Consider the following 21,573-nt stretch of genomic DNA (forward strand, 5'->3'; position numbering starts at 1 on the left):
AAATAGTACCCCTTATTTTTCTCTCTTGGGCTCGCAATGCAGCCTGATATGCCATTTCTAATTGGGGCAGGTGTTGCAAGGAGAGTTCATCTTGGATTTGAAGCCACAAACCCAAGATATACCTTGCCACTCGTTGGTCTTCATCTCATCCAACCCCGTGCACAAGGACAAGCAATAGAAGTCTTCTATATACTCACGGACTGACTTCGATCCTTAATGCAAATGATGAAACTGTTTATACACGGTTTGTGCAATCTTTGGATGAAGAAATTGCTCACACAACTTTGCCCTCATTTTTGCCCAAGTTCAAATCTTATCTTTTTCCTTTCTCAATCTTGCTTCCTAAACTTCATCCCACCAAACGGATGCAAGTCCTTGAAGCTTAATTGCAATTAATTTTACTTTCTTTGAATCCGACAAATCCTTCCCTTCAAAGTTTCTTTCTACCTTGCTCAACCAATCTAAAAACTCTTCCAGTGATAAACTACCAGAAAATTTATGTTAACTTACTAGGGCCAACAACTCCTTGGTTTGGAGGTGTCACCCTTTTGGGTTGTGGCATACCTACTCTAGGCCTCCAACTAGTACCCCTTCTTTGCCTCTCCTCGGCTTGCAATGCAGCCTAATATGCCATTTTTACTCGGAGCAGGTATTTTCAAGGAGTGTTCATCTTGGATTTGAAGCCGCAAACCCGAGATATACCTTGCCACTTGTTGGTCCTCCATCTCATCCAACCCCATGCGCAAGGACAAGCGATGGAAGTCTTTCATATACTCACATATTGACTTCGATCCTTAATGCAATTGATGAAACTATTTATACACAACTTCTACAAAGTTTGGAGGATGAAATTGCTTACACAACTTTTCCCTCATTTTTGCTCAAGTTCGAATCTTATATTTTCCCTCAAGATGGATAACTGCTATTTGGTTCAGCTAGTGAAAATTGAGTCGACCATCCTTGGATTTTTCAAGACCCTCTACACTACCCCTCTGGGTCACAGACCAAGGATGACCAACCTCGATTTCTTAATCCTTCTGGACCACTAGGCATTCTGGCGAGAACGCCCTTTCTCAGAAGAGGAAATTTCCAAGGCTATTGACAACTTAGCCAAAGACAAAGCATCGGGTCCAGACGGATTCCCCATTGCCCCTTTCAAAATCTTTTCGGAAGCATTCCAACCAGACTTCAAAAGCTTGTTTGAGGAATTATTCCAACGGGGAATTCTTCATAAAGCAATCAATGCCACCTTTATTGCTTTAGTTCCTAAGGTCGAAGGGCAGAGGAATGAAAGGACTTTCGTCCAATTAGCCTGCTCAACTCATCCTACAAAATTCTACCCAATGTTCTTGCCTCAATGCTAAAATAACTACTTCCCCTAATCATATCGTCGTCTCAATCAGCCGTTATCAAAGATAGGCAAATCCTAGATGGGGCTTTAGTGGCACACGAGTGCGTACACTCTAAGCACATTTCCAAGAAGCCTGATCTTATTTTCAAAATTGATTGGAAAAAAGCATATGACCACGTAGACTGGTCATTGCTGGACGAGACAATGGCAAGAACGGGATTCGAGAACCTCTGGAGAAAGTGGATGAGAGGCTGATGTTCTCATCCCCACTTCTCGATCCTCATTAACAGAACTCGAAAAGGGTTCTTTCCTTCCTCGAGGGGGCTCCGCTAAGGGGACCCACTATCCTCTTTTCTTTTTGCCATCACAGAGAAGTCTTTAGTCGCTCAATCGTTCGTATGTACAAGGAAGGTCTCCTCACTAGCTTCAATTGTAGTCCTCAAGGCCCAATAGTCTCATATGCAATACACAGATGACACCTTGGTGTTCTTAGATGCTTCTCCACAAGAAATTGAAAATATGTGGCCTTTTCTCAATGCTTTGTGGCAACTACAAGCTTCAAAGTCAATATGGATAAATCAAAGATGATGGGGGTGGCACTCACAAACGCCGAAACCAGGGCACTAATTCCAAATTGGGAATGCTATGTGGAGGACTTTCCAACCACCTACCTGGGTCTACCCTTGGGACTAGGAAAACCTAAAAAGAGACAGCGGTCCCAAGTCATAGACAAATTTGACAAGCGTTTAGCAGGTTCGAAAGGGTGATACCGCTCTCTGGCAGGCCACACTACACTGGTCAAAGCAACATTGGCAAATGCTCCGGTGTACCTAATGTCTATCTTCCACATGCTAGCCTCGATGGCCAACCGTCTAGACCAACTAATGAGGAAGTCAGGATAGGCCGAGAAAACCAAATGCCTCCTCATCTCTTGGGACAAGGTCCCACTACCCAAACTCCAGGGAGGGCTAAGGATTAGGGACCTAAGAAAATACAACCTAACCCTACTAGGGAAATGGTGGTGGCGCTTAGCCACCCAGACTAACTCCCTCTGGGTTCAGGTCATGCACAGCAAATACAGGATTTCGGAAGAAACTTGGGTGCTTGAGAGAAAATCCCCGAGTAGGGCCTCAAGAGTGTGGAAGTCCTGCTCCTCCTCCCTCTCACTGTTCAAACAATCCATCCGATTTCATTCTAGAGAAGGTACAAGAGTGCGCTTTTGGTCAAACCTTTGGATAGGACACACTCCTTTAAGGGACCTCTTTCCGTAACTGAAGAGGAAACTAGAATTTTCCTCTCACTTTCAGTAACTGAAGAGGAAACTAGAATTTTCCTCTCACTTTCGGCTGCTTTGGATCCCATCTTCATAGGTCCACTTGGGAGGGACTCTCTAGTCTTGACCCTTGCTCCCTCTGGTACCTTCTCAATGGCCTCGTTTTACAAAAGACTTATTCAACCCCCCTCCTTCGCACTCAATCCTATCTTTGTCCTTTCCAAGGTCTGGTCCACCATTGCTCCTCCCAAAGTGCAGACCTTCAATTGCATTGCTTGTTCTCAACAGGCTCTCACAGTTGACCAGCTCCAAAAGAAAGGGAATCCAATCCCCAACTGATGCGTTATATGCCTGAGTGAGGAGGAATCGAATCCACACCTCTTCATTCACTGCAGTCTTGCTTATGACTTGTGGAGCCAAGTGCTACAGCTATTCCACCTTCAATGGGTCACTCCACCCTCGGTCAAGGCTCTTATCTCCTCGTAATATACTTGTCATTGGACGAAGGCCGGTAGAATATTGTGGAAGGATGCCATCACAGCTACTATCTGGGTCATCTGGTTAGAAAGGAATGCCAGGGTCTTAAATGCCACAAAAACGTAGTCTTAGTTCTCTTCCACAAGGTCACTTCTCTACAAGGCCTTCTCAGGGATTTCAGCGAACACTTTTCTCAGCCAATGTGAAAACATCCTCTATCTCCAACCTCAGAAGCTCCAAAGACCCAACAACTGGCTGCCACCTCCAGAAGGCATCATTAAGCTTAATTTCGATGGTTGCTCTTTAGGGAACCCTAGCCCTGTTGAAGCCGGAGGTGTCTTCCGAGACCATCATCGCAATATCCTGTTCACTTATTTCGAACACTTAGGGTATGAAGACTCTCAGTATGCTGAAGCCATGGCTCTGCTCTTGGGTCTTAAAAGCTTCAACCATTCATGGGGATCACACTTGCTGGTGGAAGGAGATGCCCAAAATGTCATCTCCTGGGCAGGAGGCCCTTTACCACCTCCATGGTACCTATCTTCGAATTTTGATGAGATTGCTTACACTTGCAGGGATATGGTCGTCTTAGGGAAGCATACCTAGAGGACATCCAATGAGGTCGTTGATCTTCTGATGAAAGATGAAGCTAGGGCCCAAGCAGAAGACCCCGCGCGGTCCATTTCCTTTTTTTCTCTAGACCACAGAGGGCATACAGGAGTTTAGTTACACCTAGTACAGATCTTGTAATCGGGCAAATCTATAAGCGCCATTTTTTGTAACTCACAAGTATACCTATTATAATAGGACAGGTCTATAAGCCCAATTTTTGTACAAGGTCTCTTGAACTATTTTTTCACCGAGAGACCCAACTTGTGATACTCTCGGATCCCTCTTCTGTACTCTAACACTCTACAGCAATACAAAGTTAACTTTACTCACAAAAAAAAGTCTTGCCTCTTGAAATTAATCCTACCAAGGGGATGCAAGTCCCAGAAGCTTAATCGCAACTAATTTTGCTTTCTTTGTATTTGACAAATCCTTCCATTCAATGAATCTTTCTACTGTGCTCAACCAACCTAAAAACGTTTCTGGTGATAAAGAATAAGAAAATTCAAGTAAGTCGTCTTTAATACCTGAGTCGTCTTCATGGCATCGTGCTCGCCTACTCCTCTCAATTTGGACACTTGACTCACTATCCAACTCATGCTTTTGTTGATACCTTTGTGAACCCACTCTTTCACTTGAATCAGTCCCTGCTTCTGAAATAAGTGAAGTTGTCTCCATCTCCAATTCACAGTGCTCTCCAAACAAGCTCTCATGGATGGAATCTACGGCCGGGGATCTTCTTGCATTTCGCTGATTTCTATCTTCCAAAAGTACAGACACCAACTCCTTTAAATTGTGCACAGTCGCCACCTACCTATTGAGTTCATGACCTACATTACTTTGACCACGACCTCTACCAGAAGCAGCCATACCCACGAATATGCTTTGATACCAAATGGTGCAAAACCGGCAACATAAAGTATAGATCTAAGGCCGATTGTGCAACAACGACCCGGTTTCCTTGATCTTGAACAAGGGAGTGTAGAGAAAGGGGATTTTCGATCCCTAATCTTGTCAAACTCAAGGTTCTTGCAGTACACAGGGATGACCTTCCAACTCAAGGTACTCTTGGTACGCAAGGATGGGAACTTTCTCTCTACACCCAGGAGGAAGAATATTTCATTATCAAATTATCAACAAAAGTAACTAACTATTACAATAATGTTCCATACATATAAACTAATTTGCTGGAATTAGAAATGATCCAAATACCCCTAACAAAATATGAAATTGACTAGATTACCCCTGTGCCCTATTTCCCATACTTGCATGCAATCTTCTTGCACCAAAGTTCCCATGCATGAAGCCAAATTCCTATACATTGAAACTACAATTTTGACTTTTGGACTCATGAAAACTTTTACACAATAAATAACTTGTCTCTGCTTCAAATTCCCTAGGCCTTAACAAATACCAAAATGACAAATGCATCCTAGGGCTGAAAACAAAGAGACAATAACAAATACATCCCTGCGACAAAAAAAAAATATGAAAATGAAAATCTAGTTCCAGTGACCAAAAAGAACTTAAAAATAACAAACATGTCTTGTGAGCCAAAAACTCCTAGATGCGATTTGCATCATTTTTTGTATTTGGTTATGACCACCTACTATGAAAGCCTAACCTATGAACTAGCAACCTTTAGATGCTTTTAAATCAGATTTTTTCTAACCATACGACCATCTAGAATACTCATGCCCTTACAACAGAACAAGTTGAACCTCTTGTTTTCTTCAACGCTATCATTCCACAAGAAAACCCTAGATTTCCTACCATTTGGTATGTGGCCCACTTTGGATGTGTGTCATCCCTTTTCAAGGAAGTCCAAATTTCATTTGTTTCTGAAATTGGCTGTCTTGGAGTTCCATCTATTTAGAGAAACCCTTAACTATGAAGAAAATCTCATTCTATTATATTGTGAAGTTTGTTTATATCCTCTACAATGAAGTGCACATTTATTTTGTTTTAATATAACACGTGATCTAAGATTCTCTTTGGGTTTCATGACCTTTAGCAAATTGTTTATGTTTTCACTTTTTGTGAATCATTGGCCTTAGCAAATTATTGCAACCCATAAATACTTTGTGACAATGTTATAATCTATGATTAATCTATACTTATGTCTATCCTCTTCAGTGAAGGTAAATTTTCTTTTCTTTATATTCACAGATAGAAGTATCTGGAATTTGGGAAAGGTGCACAAAACGTCTCACACATCGTGTGGAAGAAAGAAGCTTGGTTGAGTACCACTTAAACCTCACCACGAAAGGTTATCGGGCGTTTATATACAAGTAATTTTGTTTCTCTATCTTTGAAGTATAGTTTGTTGGTTTGTTGTATTTGAGATCTAGTGTTTGCCTAAATAGCTTTCTCACTGTTCTGAGAGTCGGCCTAGTAACTCGGCACGAGTTTTGGCTGAGTAGGTTGTACATGTTTTTAAACTTTAAATATATTACTAGCTTAATTTTATGTCAGATATGCTTGAATGGGGTACTGACTAGCTCAATGAATAAATTTTGCCCTTGTAAAGAGGTCCATTTATGTAAGGGGGACCAATCAGCATGCCAGTCTACAACTTCATTGGTAAAAGTGGCACTCATATTTTATATAATAATTTTTTTTGTTCATCTTCTTTAAAGAAAAATGAGCTGGACTCGGGCGAGTTACTCGGACTCGCCCGAGTAACTCAACTCGGCCAGGTCTCGAGTACCTTGGTTTGTAGTATTTGAGTATGTTTTATTGGTTTGTAGTATTTGAGATCGAGTGTTTACCGTTTTGTTGGTTTGTAGTATTTGAGTATGTTTTGTTGCTTTGTAGTAATTGAGATCGAATGTTTACCTAAATGGATAATTAGATGGCTCTATACTTATTTTCATGTTGAAAAAGGAGCATCTCAAATAAGAGAAGATGATTAATGTGTTTTTTGCATGTACGTACAGCTTTATTTTAATACTTTAGCGTTTCACTTACTTTTCCATTGCTTAAGGTTTTATTTATTTAGAATTTTAGTGAAAAAATGTAATTTCAGGGAGAGAGCATGTGCACTGCATTTTCTTGTATAGGGATAGGATGGTCGAAAAAGTCTGTTTAGGAATTCCGCAGGTTAGTTCTGGCGTTTGCAAAGTTCATCGAGGGTAGTCATTGGTTAGCTTTAGATATCCCTGGTCTGTTAAGACAAAAAAGGTCTACCTTGTATGCATTTGATATGAATTTCAAAATTCACTTCTTGCATCTAAGATTTTTTTTTTCCCGTTTTTGTTAAGTCTTGTAGTTAAATTTGCAAATTGCTATTGGATTTTAAAATTTGAGAGTTGACTACTAGTCAATTATTATTTTGAAAAAGTGGTGCGCATGGATTTTAACATGTAAAGGAAAAGAGGAAATTTTGTTTGAGTTTCTACGTACTTATATCCTTGATTAGTGAATGAATGGATGAGATTCATGTTTTTATCTGAATTAGTGCTAAAAGGAAGTATCTTCTCATTCAAAAAAAAGAAGGAAGTATCTGCTCATTTTATGGGTTCCACATCATACTTTTTGAATGATTAAAGAATCTTTTATTGCTGCTAAATCAATTGGCTATGCAATTGTAGTACTATCTCAGAATTACCCTTCTGTCTGACACTGTAATATAGAGAGCTTGTGTCTATCATGGGTGAAATTATTGAGCCTTGCTTGGTTGTAAAATTCTGATCATCTTTGATGTTTAAATCTGTTTTTTATTGTGATATTTTCATCACAATGTTTTTCTCCAAATAGTGATGATCATTGTAAGTATATTCCTTCCCGGACAGTGTTATTGTAATATGTGATGACTGAATGCTTTATCGCATTTTTATTTAGTTTTGAAGTGTTTTCCCATCATTGCATTGATTGCGGATAGTGGCTCACCGCTCCTGCCACTGCTGCCTAATGTGTTGCCTGATATGAGCATTTATTGCCTGATTGCTTTTCATTCTTTAAATTTGTTGATGCCTATTTCCAAATATGCATTGGCCTTGATTCATTTGTCTTGCTTAGTATAGAACTCATGTGCTTTGTATAGTGTTCATTTATTTGTTAGTTGGGCCTCTAGTATATTGGATTTTGGATGGCCATTTTATACATTATTGGCACACCCTCTTCTCAATGAGCTTGTTACTAGATCTCCCAGACTGTACTATAGACAGCTGCCTTGTTTCTTAACAGTTGAGTGAAAATTTAAAAAGCTTCTATGTATTCCATCTTATGTGATTTCCTGGAAACTCCATGCGGGTATTTTCTAACAAGTTGCTTTCTATATTTTTTTTCAGTGGAGACCATGACATGGTTGTTTCATATCTCGCAACCATGGAATGGATAAAATTGTTGAATTATACAGAGATCGAGAAATGGCAACCATGGTTTGTAGGCGACCAAATAGCAGGGTATATAGTCTTAATCTATTAACTAAACAAACATGGTAACATGATCTTGAAGAGCATGCTGACCATTTCATTTTCAGCTTTTTATTTTCGTGATCTTGGATAAGACAGGGTCATCTATGTGGACATGAGTCTGCGACACTAGATGGGTTAGGCTGATGGTTTCCATTGTCATTTATGAGGCCAGTGAATCATGGTTATTCATACAAAGCAACAAAGGAAAAATGAAATTTTTATATATGTTCAGTAGATGGTTATTCTTATCATACTCGTAGAGGAAATTTGGTTACTGAAAAATGACTGGCAGTGACAAATTTGTGTTTGGTTTTCAGGTACGCAATTCAATATGAGCATAATTTACTATACGCCACATTCAGGGTATCTTGTTACTCATACTGTTTATCCCATTGAACGTCATCAATATCTTTTATTTATTTTTCTTCTTAAATAAGTGGATTTCAAACATACAGCCTTGTGGTTTGTGATGATGTTCATAACCCTGGAAACTGCCTTTTCTTCTTTATTTCAACTAAGATTTTCTCAGAACCACTTGCTACTATGTGAGTTCGACAGAAAATGATTGGTGTGACAATTGACAGGGATCAGGCCATACTGTCCCAGAATACACACCTATCGAGGGTTTGGAGGCCTACAGACGATGGATTGATGGCAGTGATTCCCTATGAAATAAGTGTTCATTCATTTCTGGAAATTCCAGATGATTTCAGATGCTGAGTTTCATGGTATGTGGTCAGATGATGTCTGATGTTCTTAATGGGAGACATCACAATTAGGACACATAATTGATGCCTTTAACCTTGTGAGAAGTATGTGATATACATATTATTTGCACAAGTAATATTTTCTTGCCAGTAGTGTGAACTTGTACTACTCAAGATAATACTTAAATTTTTCTTATAAACAACAACTCTAGTAGAATTTCTATGTAAATGATGCCCTTGTCCTTGCTGTGTAGAATGATAAAAGTAGTGCCCAACCAAATCCATAGAATGGATGTGTTTTCACCTTTTCGATCATATCACAAGTAATGGAAGTTTTTCCCAATGATGAAAGTTTAGGTGACTGTCCTTTGATTTTGATAGGCTGCATTGTTTTTTAAGAAAATAGTACATATTCAATGAATTCAAAAGTGATCATGGAAAGTCATAACCATGGTGACATCTTCACTGCAACAAATATTTGCTAAAATGCACTTGTAATACAAAGTGATGTTACGCAGTATAAAGAAATGAGAAACCGAAACCGAAACCAAAGTGTCATTTGGATAGCTTTGAAGTTACATAAAACCTCTTATGCTCAGGGCCACTGAATTTCGTGTTTGGTGTGGAGCCGATAGCTATCGAAGATTGCCCTGCTTGAATGGAAAAGGTTGTTTAGTGCAATAACTGAGACACCGATCCAAACTGGACCTTAGTTTCACACATGATATTGAGTTCTCTTTAAATATGAAATTAATTTCAGCCCAAACTCAATCATTCTGTAGACTGAAAGTCCGGTGTTTGGAGCTTGCTGACTGTAACCTTAATTCGGGAAAACATTTTAGCAGGAGGACAAGAGAATGTCTCTGTTTTTCATGTAATGAGGGGGGAACGGAAATTACTCATGAATAGTGGGACATGCCAAACATTACCTTGTATCATTAATGAATAAATATAAGAATGAGACCTTTGAATGATTGGGATTCCCAATGTTTTTAAGGAGAAGGGAAAGTTAAAAACCAAGAAAAACGACAATAGGGAGGGAAATTAGAAAGCTCAGAAAAGTGCATATACTATGTGGAAGTAAGAGAGAAATGGGAAAATGAAAAATGAGAAGAAACGGTTTAGAGAAAATAATAATATTCAAATAGAAAAACAATGTTCTATTTCAATAATAATATTGTTATAAAAAGCTCACTGGCCTTGGGAGAGTCTATCATGCAGGAACATATATGCCTCGGTCGCTCGAGAAATTTTTTTTAAAATGGAGGGAACTAGTAAGCTAAGATAAAAGGTACAGTTTTTATATGTAACAACTACATTATTCATTTTAATTAGATGATGTAAATTTGATATATCTACAGTTTTTATACAGTAACAATTATATTGTTTATTTTAGTGAGATGATGTAGATTTGACACATCTTTTAATATAACATCGAAAATGACACTTTTTTTAAGATAATGTCATACCTACGCCATCCAAATAATAGACGACATTACTACAACCTTACTCTATAAATTAGGTTGTAAACTTGGACTTTTTCCAAACTAAAAACTCCTCAAACCTCCATGCCTGTATGTTACTCTTTTCAAAAATAAAATAGTAAAATAATGAAAAATCCTAACTACATCTCCATTGTTCTTTTTCATAACAACTTGGATTTACATTCCATATTTCCTATTACAAAGACTCATCTAGCCTTTGTAGGACCAGGCATATGAATGGATCTAGTAAGGTAATGGATCAGTTCCTACTGGCTTTAAGAACTCACTACCTAGATCCAACCATGTGAGGTCCCAGAGCCGACCGGGAGGGCTTGGATTCTCTCCTCTCTCTCTCTTGAACTTTCCTGGAGCCCATTTGTTCGGACCTCTTCTTTGGTTATAAGGTAGAAACCATAACAATGACGAAACCCTAATGTTGTTTATGAGGACAGACATAAGCCGTGCAATATCACAATTGAGGCCAAACCCAAGCATCCGGTCATCCTAAAGCCAAACCCTTTGAGGCTCTATGTAGATAAGAGAAAGTATGAAACTAGACTTTTTTTTCTTATTTAAATATTGTTTGAACATCAAGTCACAGTATGCAAATAAGGGTCCCTTGATTTGATCTGAAGTTATTTCCTCTGACATAGGATATGAAGGAGGGTATTGAGTTGAGCGTAAGCTCTGATACCAGTAGTGTTTTTCGGAAGTGGTGCAAACAGCAAGGGTGTGAAACATGAATAACTATTGTGCATCCAGTCTACATAAACATACAATAGAAGCTATATGAAATCTCGTACAATGAAAATAATGGGAAAACAATCACCTATGAAATGACACAAGCTTCAATGTTGTTTAGCCACAAATAACGATCTACATCTATTAGATAATGGTGCGAGACTTTAAATACTAAGTCAAAAAGATTACAAGGTGAAGCATACCCAAAAACCTTCAACAAAAGGGGTTTCTCTCTACAAAGTCCCTTTACAACACTGACAGGCTTCCTCCATATGACTTCCTTACACTAGAACTGGTTTTACTTCAAACCCACAACAGCACTCTCTCATATTACCCACTCTCTCTTCAAAACTGGGTAAAAGTAGGGCCTCAAAATCTCTAACGTGAGCTCTCCTTCTCTCCTTCATTTCTCACAGTCGTCCTCTTACTCTCTCTCTCAAATAAAATAGAAACAAGTCCGTTATATATAGGACTATCAAAGCACCACAGCCCTTGGATAGATCTAATTCAATGGTCTAGAAAATATGAGAGAAAAGTAAAAAAGAAATATAAATGAATTACTTCCTTTTCACGAATTACCTCATTTTTGTGAACTCCCTCCCATTTACGAACTACCTCCTGAATTACCTCTTTTTCACGAATTACCTCTTTTTTATGTAAATTACCCTTTTTACTCATTATAACACAATAAAATAGAACATAAGCTACCTCTTTTTTTGTTTGAAAACTGGGTAACAACAAGGCACAAAACAGGGTATAAGAAAACTTAAGTTTTGGTATAAGAAAACTTAAGTTTTACATATGTGATTTGGTTTAAAAAATAACAATCTTATACTTGAAGATAAATCACCAAGTCTCTAAAATCACTACAAATGCACTATTATCCATCCATATCAGGTTATTTTTTTCTTAAAAAAACTAGAGAACATAGCCAACACTGCAAGCTCTCTAGAAAAAAAAACATCAATGAGAATGCCTTGCTCACCCTGCTTTGTGCTTGTGGTTCTCATGCAAACTCCACCTACTTTAACACACTTATCCTTCTATTCTTGGGGCCATCTTGCCTTCGCATATGCGTTTGGTGATTTATTTCTTCTACACCTATGAGCACAATCGATTCTTGATCTCATATCATCGATATCATTTGCATAAGTCATTCCGATAAAGTCTCACATAAGATCAAAACTTTGGCAATACTTACCTATACTTCTTAAATTTCCAAGTACCCATCCCACCATTCCAATATTTTCTTCCTAAGCTAAATACAAGTCAATCAAGAGAATAACAAACAAATGAAATGATAATTTTAATACAAATCATGGCAACATCAACCCTTTCATCACCTAATTTAGATTATTACTTTGAAGAAAACTTAGAAGAGGTGCTTCTGGCTTTATATCCTCTTGTGAAACTCCAAATTCTTAATTTGTCTACTTTGCCGAATATAGAACTTGCTTTGCCCCATCAAGTTTTTCCATTGCCAAACCATGTACCTCTTGCCGAACTTCTTCTTTTACAACTAAATTTACATTTTCATTTCCAGTTGTATTTCCTAACAATATATATGTTTTCTTCCTGGACTTCCTTCATCATCAATAGAGCCCCATTTGAAACTTTGAGTACTCCACCTTACCTGATGGAGGCCACATATTGAGATAGGAAGTTAAATAAGCTCTTCTTCAAATTCAACACATGTTTCACATTTTTAAATATCCAAACAATAACATCATACTTTTTTTTTATATGTGTTTCCACTGGCCAAAATCTTACGTGCACGTTTATCGCTAAGATAGACAAAAATGCCTATCTACACTTGTATATAATGAAAAAAAATATGATCTTTCAAGATAAACATTAAATGAAGCACCAGAGTACAAAACCCAAGTATCTTCAATAGATAATGTTGTGGATACAACACTAAAGTAACCCCATCATAAATAGCACTTACTTCATCATGGCTATCATTTCTCTTAGCCATCTGCTTATTTTTTAAATCATAACAATCTTTTTTTGTATAACCAGATTTCTTGTAATATAAGAAGTAACCTTCTTGTCTTGTGACAAGGATTTAAATTAATAAATTCCAAGGATTGGCCTCTTTGTTGTATTCTTCATCTGTATTCTATTGTCAAGGGTGTAGAGATAGAAAAATGGTGGTATGTGGGAAGAGAGGTGGTGTAGATAGAAAAATAGTGATAAGAGGGAGGAGAGAGAGATGGTGGAACGAGTGAAAGAGGGGGCATACAGAGAGAAAAATGGTGCTACGGGGAGGAGGCACTTTGGTCACGAAAAGATGACCAGGTGGGTGGTGTGGAGGCACTTTTAGCAAATATCCAGTTTAAGTTCATCTTTTTTAAAAAACAATGCGTGAGGTTGTGGTGGTGTGATGTCCCAAAACTTGGACCGGCAAGGTTTAAGGGTTATGAGGTTCAGGACGTGGACCAGTACTTATGTGCCTTATTGCTACAGTATAGCGATTAGAGCTCGCTTACTAGACAAGCGGTCCAAGGTTTGGGATATCGAACTGGCCACTGAGTAAAAATAAAAAATAGAAATTTAAAACCATATCAGTAACATTGGACTAATGGACAAACTAGAAAAGAAAGACAAGACACGAGTCATCGAACCTTTCACCTAATAATTATCAAAAATAAAACTTTTTGTATTGGGTGTGGTTTGTATAGAGCCTAGGCTCTAAACAATCAAATTAGAGCCTATTTCCAAATAGTATCGAGAACTGTGGTTTCAATATTGGAAATCTTTGTGATAGCCTTAAAATATATTTTTATTTTTATTTATAAAGTTTAAAGTTAAAAATAGTGTAGATCGACAGATCTATGGAAACTTGAAAAGCTTAAAAATTGACGGTTCAAAAATATATTACAAAATACATTATTTTTAAACCTTAAAATTATTTTTTTCTCATATCCATGCATCTTGATGTTGAGATGATCAATTTGAGGATATTTGAACATCAAAATAACCTCATGAAATTTTTGAGATAGGCTCTAATTTGACTATTTAGAGCCTCGGCTCTTTATAAAATTTTCCCTTTTGTTTCTGTCATGCATAAATAACTCTAGTTTGTTTTTCTCATTGATTTTATGACTTTCTATTCACCAATTATCAAATCAACAAGTGTCCAATATCATCACTCTAAACTTTTCGGTACAAGAGAGAAGATGATGGACTAGTGTCTAACCTTTCTCGTATTCGAACAAACAAAATTAATTCACCATTAATCTACTATTTGATATATTGTATGGCAATGGCAGCTGTTATGCAAGAATGGGGCTTTGAATAATCCCTTTTACTCACACACTCTTCACAGTTGCAGCGGCCATGGCTCCTCTCACTCAAGTTTTTAAAAATTGACGGTTCAAAAATATATTACAAAATACATTATTTTTAAACCTTAAAATTATTTTTTTCTCATATCCATGCATCTTGATGTTGAGATGATCAATTTGAGGATATTTGAACATCAAAATAACCTCATGAAATTTTTGAGATAGGCTCTAATTTGATTATTTAGAGCCTCGGCTCTTTATAAAATTTTCCCTTTTGTTTTTGTGTCATGCATAAATAACTCTAGTTTGTTTTTCTCATTGATTTTATGACTTTCTATTCACCAATTATCAAATCAACAAGTGTCCAATATCATCACTCTAAACTTTTCGGTACAAGAGAGAAGATGATGGACTAGTGTCTAACCTTTCTCGTATTCGAACAAACAAAATTAATTCACCATTAGTCTACTATTTGATATATTGTATGGCAATGGCAGCTGTTATGCAAGAATGGGGCTTTGAATAATCCCTTTTACTCACACACTCTTCACAGTTGCAGCGGCCATGGCTCCTCTCACTCAAGTTTCATCATTCTTCTTCTTCCTAACTACTGCAGCTCTCCTATGCTTTTACTTTGTGATGTCAGCGCCTGATGGTGCAGAGGTGCTGCATTTTCCTGGTTTTGATGGCCAGCTCCCTTCTAAGCATTATGCAGGGTAATCATCAAGATTCTCACAATAGAACTCTTGCTTTTTACTGTTAACTGTTGTTGATCATCGAATGCTTTAGGGGTTTTGAATTGTTGTGGACATGCATCAATGTCTTATCATGATATTGTAATCCATCGATTATTTCATTGTGTGTGTTTGTTATTTCTACTAGTAATATGTGAGACTACTGTTGGATTCATCAAAGAACCTTTGAAAATGGGTAATTATGTTGTGATGATGCTCATTTTAAAACCTTATTTAGGAGTATTATGGGAAGCCTTTGGTACTTAACATGTACAAGGCAGGTATTTTATATGGTATGCAAGGTCCAAATGAAGGTGCAAAAAGAGAATTCTCTGGTTAATCATTGATATTTTATTCTTGGGTTAATAATTTTGATCTTTTAGGGTTTAGGGATAGTAATCGGGATGGAGACTCAATTGAGAGAAAATTACCTTCTGTTTATGCTTTCAACAAGGGGTGTACAACATTTACATAGTTATCAAAAATCAATTGATTGTAACACTCTCTACTATTGAAGACGAGTATGGAAGAATTTGTCGTGCATTGTGGCCGCAAAACCCTTCTTAAAGAATTGCAAAATCCTCAAGAATTTCTAATACGGATACGGATCGATGTTGACCACAAGTTGGCAATTGCCTTGGCAAAGAACCCTCTCTCACTAAAAGGGTGAGTACAACAATACTGGTTTCATTTCATTCAAGATCAAGTAAAGGAAAAATAAGGTAGAGCTCGTTTGCACGAGGACTCAAAAACCAAGTTCCCCACATTTCTCCCCTCAAAAATGAAGTATTTCAGATTTTGCAGGGTATGAGAAACATGGAATATCAAACTTATAAGGGGGGGTTCATAAAAATAATTGATTTTGGGATCATTTTTGGTATTTTAAAAATATGTGATCGTTAGTTTTTGGAATCTTAAGTGTAGGAAATTTGAAAAATTCCCTAGAAGGTTGAAGTTTAAATTTGTGTAGATCTTCGGTGATAATTTCCTTGGACGAGAGGGTGTGGTCCAAAGCATGCGTGCATAACATGCATGCTTGGTATATATGTTTCCAGAGCATTTCATGCGAAATTCGTATAAGATTTATGAATTCAGAGAGGAAAAAAGTAGTTGTAAGGGTACAGTGTTTAAAGTCCTCAAAGGTCTTTACATACATGTACTCTGTTTTTGTGAAGAAAGGAGTGAAATTTCAGTTTATTATATTCATAATATTGGCCATTAATAAAGCATAATGGCGTATCAGGATTCATTAGCCGATCCCAATTAATTGGGAAAAGACTATGATGATGATAATGATATTCATAATATTGGTTGCTTGCATAAATATTGAACAAAAGCCTCCTTGCCCACTCTGCTTCCAAGTAAAGATTGATCCATGGTTTTTCTTCTTCTTTTTATTTTCAAAAAAGCAAATATAAAAAAGAAAATGGAAACATGGGAATCCTAATCCAAGTTGGCAATTCGTTGAAAGAATTGTAGTATTTTCTCATTGATTCGGGCGATTCAGATAGGAGGAGGTTGATTCCCGTTTCTGTAATGAGACATGCCTAGTTACTTGTAGATTCAATTTGAATCAGTGCTTCTTGCTTCTTAATTCTGATCGGGCCTAATACAAACTAATAATTGGGAATGGTGGCACTTTTATGAGAGGAACCCAAATGGAGCTGATAATGGGTCGGATTGGGTCTGGATTCAGTCGGATTGGGTCTGGATCCGATCGGATCCAATATATATATATATAACAAAAACATATTATATAAAATATATGTATATATAAAAGACAATATATAATATTTTAATAAATAGGTCGGATCTAGATCGGATCCTCCTGTACATAGCTCTGATCTAAATTACCACTCAAATCCAAATTTTGGATCCAAATCTAACCCGTCGGATCCAAATCTTGGATCCATACCTGAATTTGCATAGGGTTTGAAATTCAGATTTTGGATCCAAACCGGGTAAATTCTCAGCCCTAAACCCAAAGTCCTTCTTAACATAGCACCCATGTTACAAAACTTGTCGTTAGTTTCCTTCGCTTACGGATTCGTCTCTCCAGCATTTCGATGTCTAGGAGATTGAACCCCATTTGTTCCCTCAGAGCTTGTGAGACTATATTCATGTCTTAATACCAAGAACTAACCATGTATGAACTAGTTTTGTTAGACCCTTCTTTAGTTTGGTCGGAAAAACAAAGTAATTTGGTGTTTTGAGGGATTCAGAAGAAGACTTCAGAAATTAAAAAAAAAAATCATTAAAAATAAATTTATATATTTATATATAAAAATATATTAGAATAATAACTATTTTAAAAATAATTTTTTTTTAAAAAAAAATGATTTGGTGCTTTGTTCCGAAGATGCTGAATCAGACTGAAATAGGCTGAAGGGGCCCAAAGCGCTGAAACGGATGCACTGGAGCTTTGCTCTACTTTGGTCTAGGCCAAAACTCCAAAGACTTAGGCCTCTTCTGCCAAAGCGAAACAAATCTGATCACATTGGTACAAACCCCAAAAAAAAGAAGAAGTTCATGTATACCTGACCATACTTCATAATTATGGGAAAGTGATAGAATTGGGTGGGGATGTGTTTGATGAATAGATAACAAAAGATCTTTTAGATTCCATTTCTTTGATGCATCCTTTATCTGCCAGTATTACAATCTAGAATTAATTTGTTTTTATTTTCTTTCAGTAACCATAGCTACAAGTTTGCCAATTATGCTATATGCTGATGGCACTGATCTTGCAGGTATATCACCTTGGGTAATGAAGGGAATAGACGGTACCTGTATTACTACTTTGCAACATCAGAGCGTATTCCTTCAAAAGATCCAATTGTATTTTGGATTAATGGTGGTCCTGGTTGTTCAGGAATGAATGCGATTGTATACTTCCACGGTTGGTATTTTTTTATTTATGTTTTCTATTTGTGATTTACAGAAGAAGTCTATATTTCATCCTTTCATCTGCTCATCAAATGTGTGTTATAAATCACAACTACTTAATAGATGGATGAGCAATGTAATTGTCTTGTTTTTTTTTCTCCTAAATGTAAATGTAATTGGTGGATAAAAATATTCTGTTATATTTTGTTTGAGAAATATTAGGTGTTATGTCAAAATAATATCATTTTAAATTATAGTTTTGTAAATGGAGAGAAGCAGTGAGATTTTTGTGCTGCATTGGAGAATGGAAAATAGAAAATGATTTATTTATAGGGTGTGGTTTGTATAGAGCCGAGGCTCAAAACAATCAAATTGGAGCCCACCTTCAAATAGGGTCGAGAATTGTGGTTTCGATATCGAAAATCTTTGTGATAGCCTTAAAATATATTTTTATATTTAATTATAAAATTTAAAGCTTAAAAAATAATGTAGATCAAGCAAATCTATAAAAACTTGAAAATCTTGAAAATTGACTGTCCAAAAATGCATTACAAGATGCATATTTTTAAAACTTGAAATCCATTTTTTTCTCATGTCCAGTAATGATCACTTTGAGGATATTTAAGTATCAAAACAACCTCTTCTATTGAAATATTTGAGATAGGCTCTAATTTTATTGTTTAGAGCCTCGGCTTTATATAAGCTTTTCCCTTATTTATATGTAAACAATCTCTGTATTCATAGTATATGTTGGGCATTCCGTTACAATAGTTAGTGACTATTAGGGGCATCATAACAATCCAAATGAGAAGTCACAACTCTCAAGTTAACATTCACTTTCTCAACCTTATTAATGTGGTTTCAATTTCTCATTTCAACGGAACTTTTTATGTCAGGTTTCTGATACAGTTGAAATTATCTTGCCAGATTTTTTTTTTGTAGTAGTTAGATTGTGATCGATAGAATAATAAATACAGATGATGTTAATTTTTCTTCTTGTTTTTGTTACTTTTATTTATTTATTTTAAATAGTCTATCATTTTTTTCTTAGGGGCGGTAACTTTATTTGGTATGTCTATTTTATTCTCTCTTTTTGTATGAGTTAGCAAGGTTTATCTTATAGAAGGTGACCTTTATGGAAACCTTCCATCCTTAGAAGATAGCTGACTTTCCTCCTTTTATTTATTATTTATTTTTTATGGGTGTGCTAATCCTTAGTCAAAAGGAAAGTGAGAGAAACAACATAAACAGTAAATTTTTTTTTTGTTAAAAAAACAACAATGAGTTAAAGAGAGCGAGAGCCTTGTGGGTTTTTTCTTAGGAAAATTACAAAAAGAAACCCCAATACTACACTTTCTACGCAACTTACCCTCAACCTAACTTTTTTTCCAAAAACAAACTTTCTAATGCAAATACCCTCCAAGAGAAAAAATTCATTTGTTTTAGATGGAAATGCTTTTCCTCTATACAAAAATCAATTTGGCCAGATTTCACATTAACTTTCGGAGCACATTGCTGGAGCGAACCATCGCAATGCCGGAACGCACATACACAGTGTCGGAGTGCTGTGACTCCAAAGTGTTCTACTGCTATAACGTACTTACACAATGCCGAAGTGCATCATCCACTGTCGGATCGCACTTACACATTGTCGGAGCTCTGGGATTCCAGGGTGTTCCATTGCCAGATCGCACTTACACAGTGCCGGAGTGTTGTGATTCCAGAGTGTTCCACTGCTAGAGCGCACTTACGCAGTGTCGGAGCGCACATACACAATGTTGGAGCCCTGGGACTCTAGAGTGTTCCACTGCCAGACCGCACTTACACAGTGTCGGAGCGCTGTGATTCTAGAGTGCTCCACTGCCTGACCGCACTTACACAGTGCCAAAGCACTGTGACTCCACAGTGTTCCACTGCCAGAGCGTACTTACGCAATGCTGGGGCGCCTGATCCACTGCCGGAGCGCACATACACAATGCCGAAGCATTGTGACTCCAGAGTGTTCAACTGCCAGAGTGCACTTACGCAATGCCGGAGCGCCTGATCCACTGCCGGAGCACACTTACACAGTGTCGAAGCGCTTGATCCATTACTGTAACTATCATTTTATATTTTTTATTTGCTTTAGGGTGGTGTTACATATTAGTTAATAATAAGGAGAACTGGAGTTCCGTGTTGCTTTTAGGTGCTAGTGACACTGTTTTTAAGTGGCTTGGGCTGGGCTGCAGAAATTGATAGTTGTTTCACAAATAAAGATTGGCCCTGGATTCAAGGAGACAATAGAAGATAGAGAGAGGGAGAGGGATGGATTCGGGTCAAAAACTCCTTCAAAGAGGGAGAGGGAGAGAGCTCGAGCCGGGAGAGAGCACAAGAAAGAGGGATGGAGCTCGAGCCATGAGTGAGTCTGTGGACTGCGGATCCTCTTGCAGTAAAAAATTAGGTCTCGTGGGAAAGAGGAAAGAGAGAGAGAGAGGCATGGGTAAAGGGTAAAGTATGGGAGGAGAGAAGGCGTGGGTAAAGGGTAAAGTATGAGAGGAGAAAAGGCATGGGTAAAGGGTAAAAGTAAGGGTAGTTTTGTCTTTTTAAAAAAAATTTGGGGTGGTTGGGGGTATTTGCTAGGAAACATTATTTTGGAGAAAAAATTGAGAGGAAAAGATTACTTGGGGGTAAATTGCATAATAAGTTTAGTTTTGGGGGCTTTTTGTAATTTCTCTTTTTTCTTCTTTTGATTCTTGTGGGGCCTGGCACTATACCATTCATTCTTTCTTCTTGTTGATTTCTTCTCAATTTTTATTTTTTCTTTCTAAAACGCGATTGTATTTATTGAGCACTGGCCGCTAGTGAATTTTTAGCGACGTTAGGAAGTATCAGGGTGTCGATTCTTATAGGATTGTAGTGCTCAGTAAGGCATCATGGCTCGTAGACGTGCGCGATAGCTAGGTACTAGAAATGAGCCAATCCAACGAGAACGAGACCTCCTAGATATTACGAAAGAAGATTTGAGAATGAAAGTTGAAGAGCTGACCCAGCGTTTGGCACAAAACCCAACCCCCACACACTATGACAACAATAATGAGTAGGATGTTGTTTTCAAGAATCCATTCAATGCGGACACTCCGTGTCGAGAGGCTATAGTAGGGAAAGTGATCAACCTATGTTTGATAAAGAACCAGTTGAAGGTGAAGAACAAGTTAGTTTGGATCTTTAGTTGGAATCATAATTCCTTGATGGCAAAAGTGACTTTATTTTTAATGAAAATCCTATATTTCATAAGGAACAAGAAGAAATGAAAGAAGTCGGCCTAAAGGCATCAAGGATACGTGACTTTCTCATCAAATGGAGAGGCGGACAAGTCAGATTTGATTTGAACCTATAGGAGCTCGAGCCTATGGAGATATTCGAGGAAGAAAAAGATGAAGGACTCAAATAAGAATCAACTGGTTAAAGTTGGTTCATTCATTGAAAATTCTCATCTCGAAGATATCCCCTTGTTATATTTTAAGTGACCCATTCTTCTAGGGTTTTTCAAAAACACAATCTCTCTCTAGAAACCCAATATCGCTTCCTCTCTCTAAAAACTCATTCTTTCTCTAGAAATCCAAT

General features: G+C 37.3%; 2 protein-coding genes across 38 annotated transcripts in view; both read left to right on the forward strand.

Moving 5' to 3' along the window:
* LOC18430000 (serine carboxypeptidase 1) overlaps positions 1-9,064 on the forward strand; it is a 48,195-nt gene extending 39,131 nt beyond the window's left edge. For 18 of the 27 annotated variants that reach the window (XR_016058476.1, XR_016058477.1, XR_016058473.1 and 15 more), the window contains 4 exons: positions 5,880-6,001; positions 8,003-8,116; positions 8,446-8,491; positions 8,713-9,064. Coding sequence is in view for 16 of the 27 variants with exons in the window: in XM_088870666.1 (XP_088726792.1) it covers positions 5,880-6,001; positions 8,003-8,116; positions 8,446-8,491; positions 8,713-8,799 (369 nt within the window). In the remaining 11 variants the exon portion in view is untranslated. The remainder of the gene's footprint in view (positions 1-5,879; positions 6,002-8,002; positions 8,117-8,445; positions 8,492-8,712) is intronic. The other 9 variants (XR_016058475.1, XR_016058474.1, XR_016058469.1 and 6 more) reach the window with 1 other exon arrangement.
* Positions 9,065-14,289: 5,225 nt separating this feature from the next.
* Positions 14,290-21,573, forward strand: part of LOC18429999 (serine carboxypeptidase 1) — a 55,997-nt gene continuing 48,713 nt past the window's right edge. For 10 of the 11 annotated variants that reach the window (XR_016058479.1, XR_016058480.1, XR_016058481.1 and 7 more), the window contains exons 1-2: positions 14,290-15,066; positions 17,835-17,983. Coding sequence is in view for 5 of the 11 variants with exons in the window: in XM_011623536.3 (XP_011621838.1) it covers positions 14,915-15,066; positions 17,835-17,983 (301 nt within the window). In the remaining 6 variants the exon portion in view is untranslated. Of the gene's footprint in view, positions 15,067-17,834; positions 17,984-21,573 lie in introns of those variants that run through there. The other variant, XM_088870682.1, reaches the window with a different exon arrangement.

The sequence above is a fragment of the Amborella trichopoda genome, chromosome 6, assembly GCF_054954075.1.
Source record: "Amborella trichopoda isolate Santa Cruz 75 chromosome 6, AtrichopodaSantaCruz75HAP2 v2.0, whole genome shotgun sequence".
Lineage (NCBI taxonomy): Eukaryota > Viridiplantae > Streptophyta > Magnoliopsida > Amborellales > Amborellaceae > Amborella > Amborella trichopoda.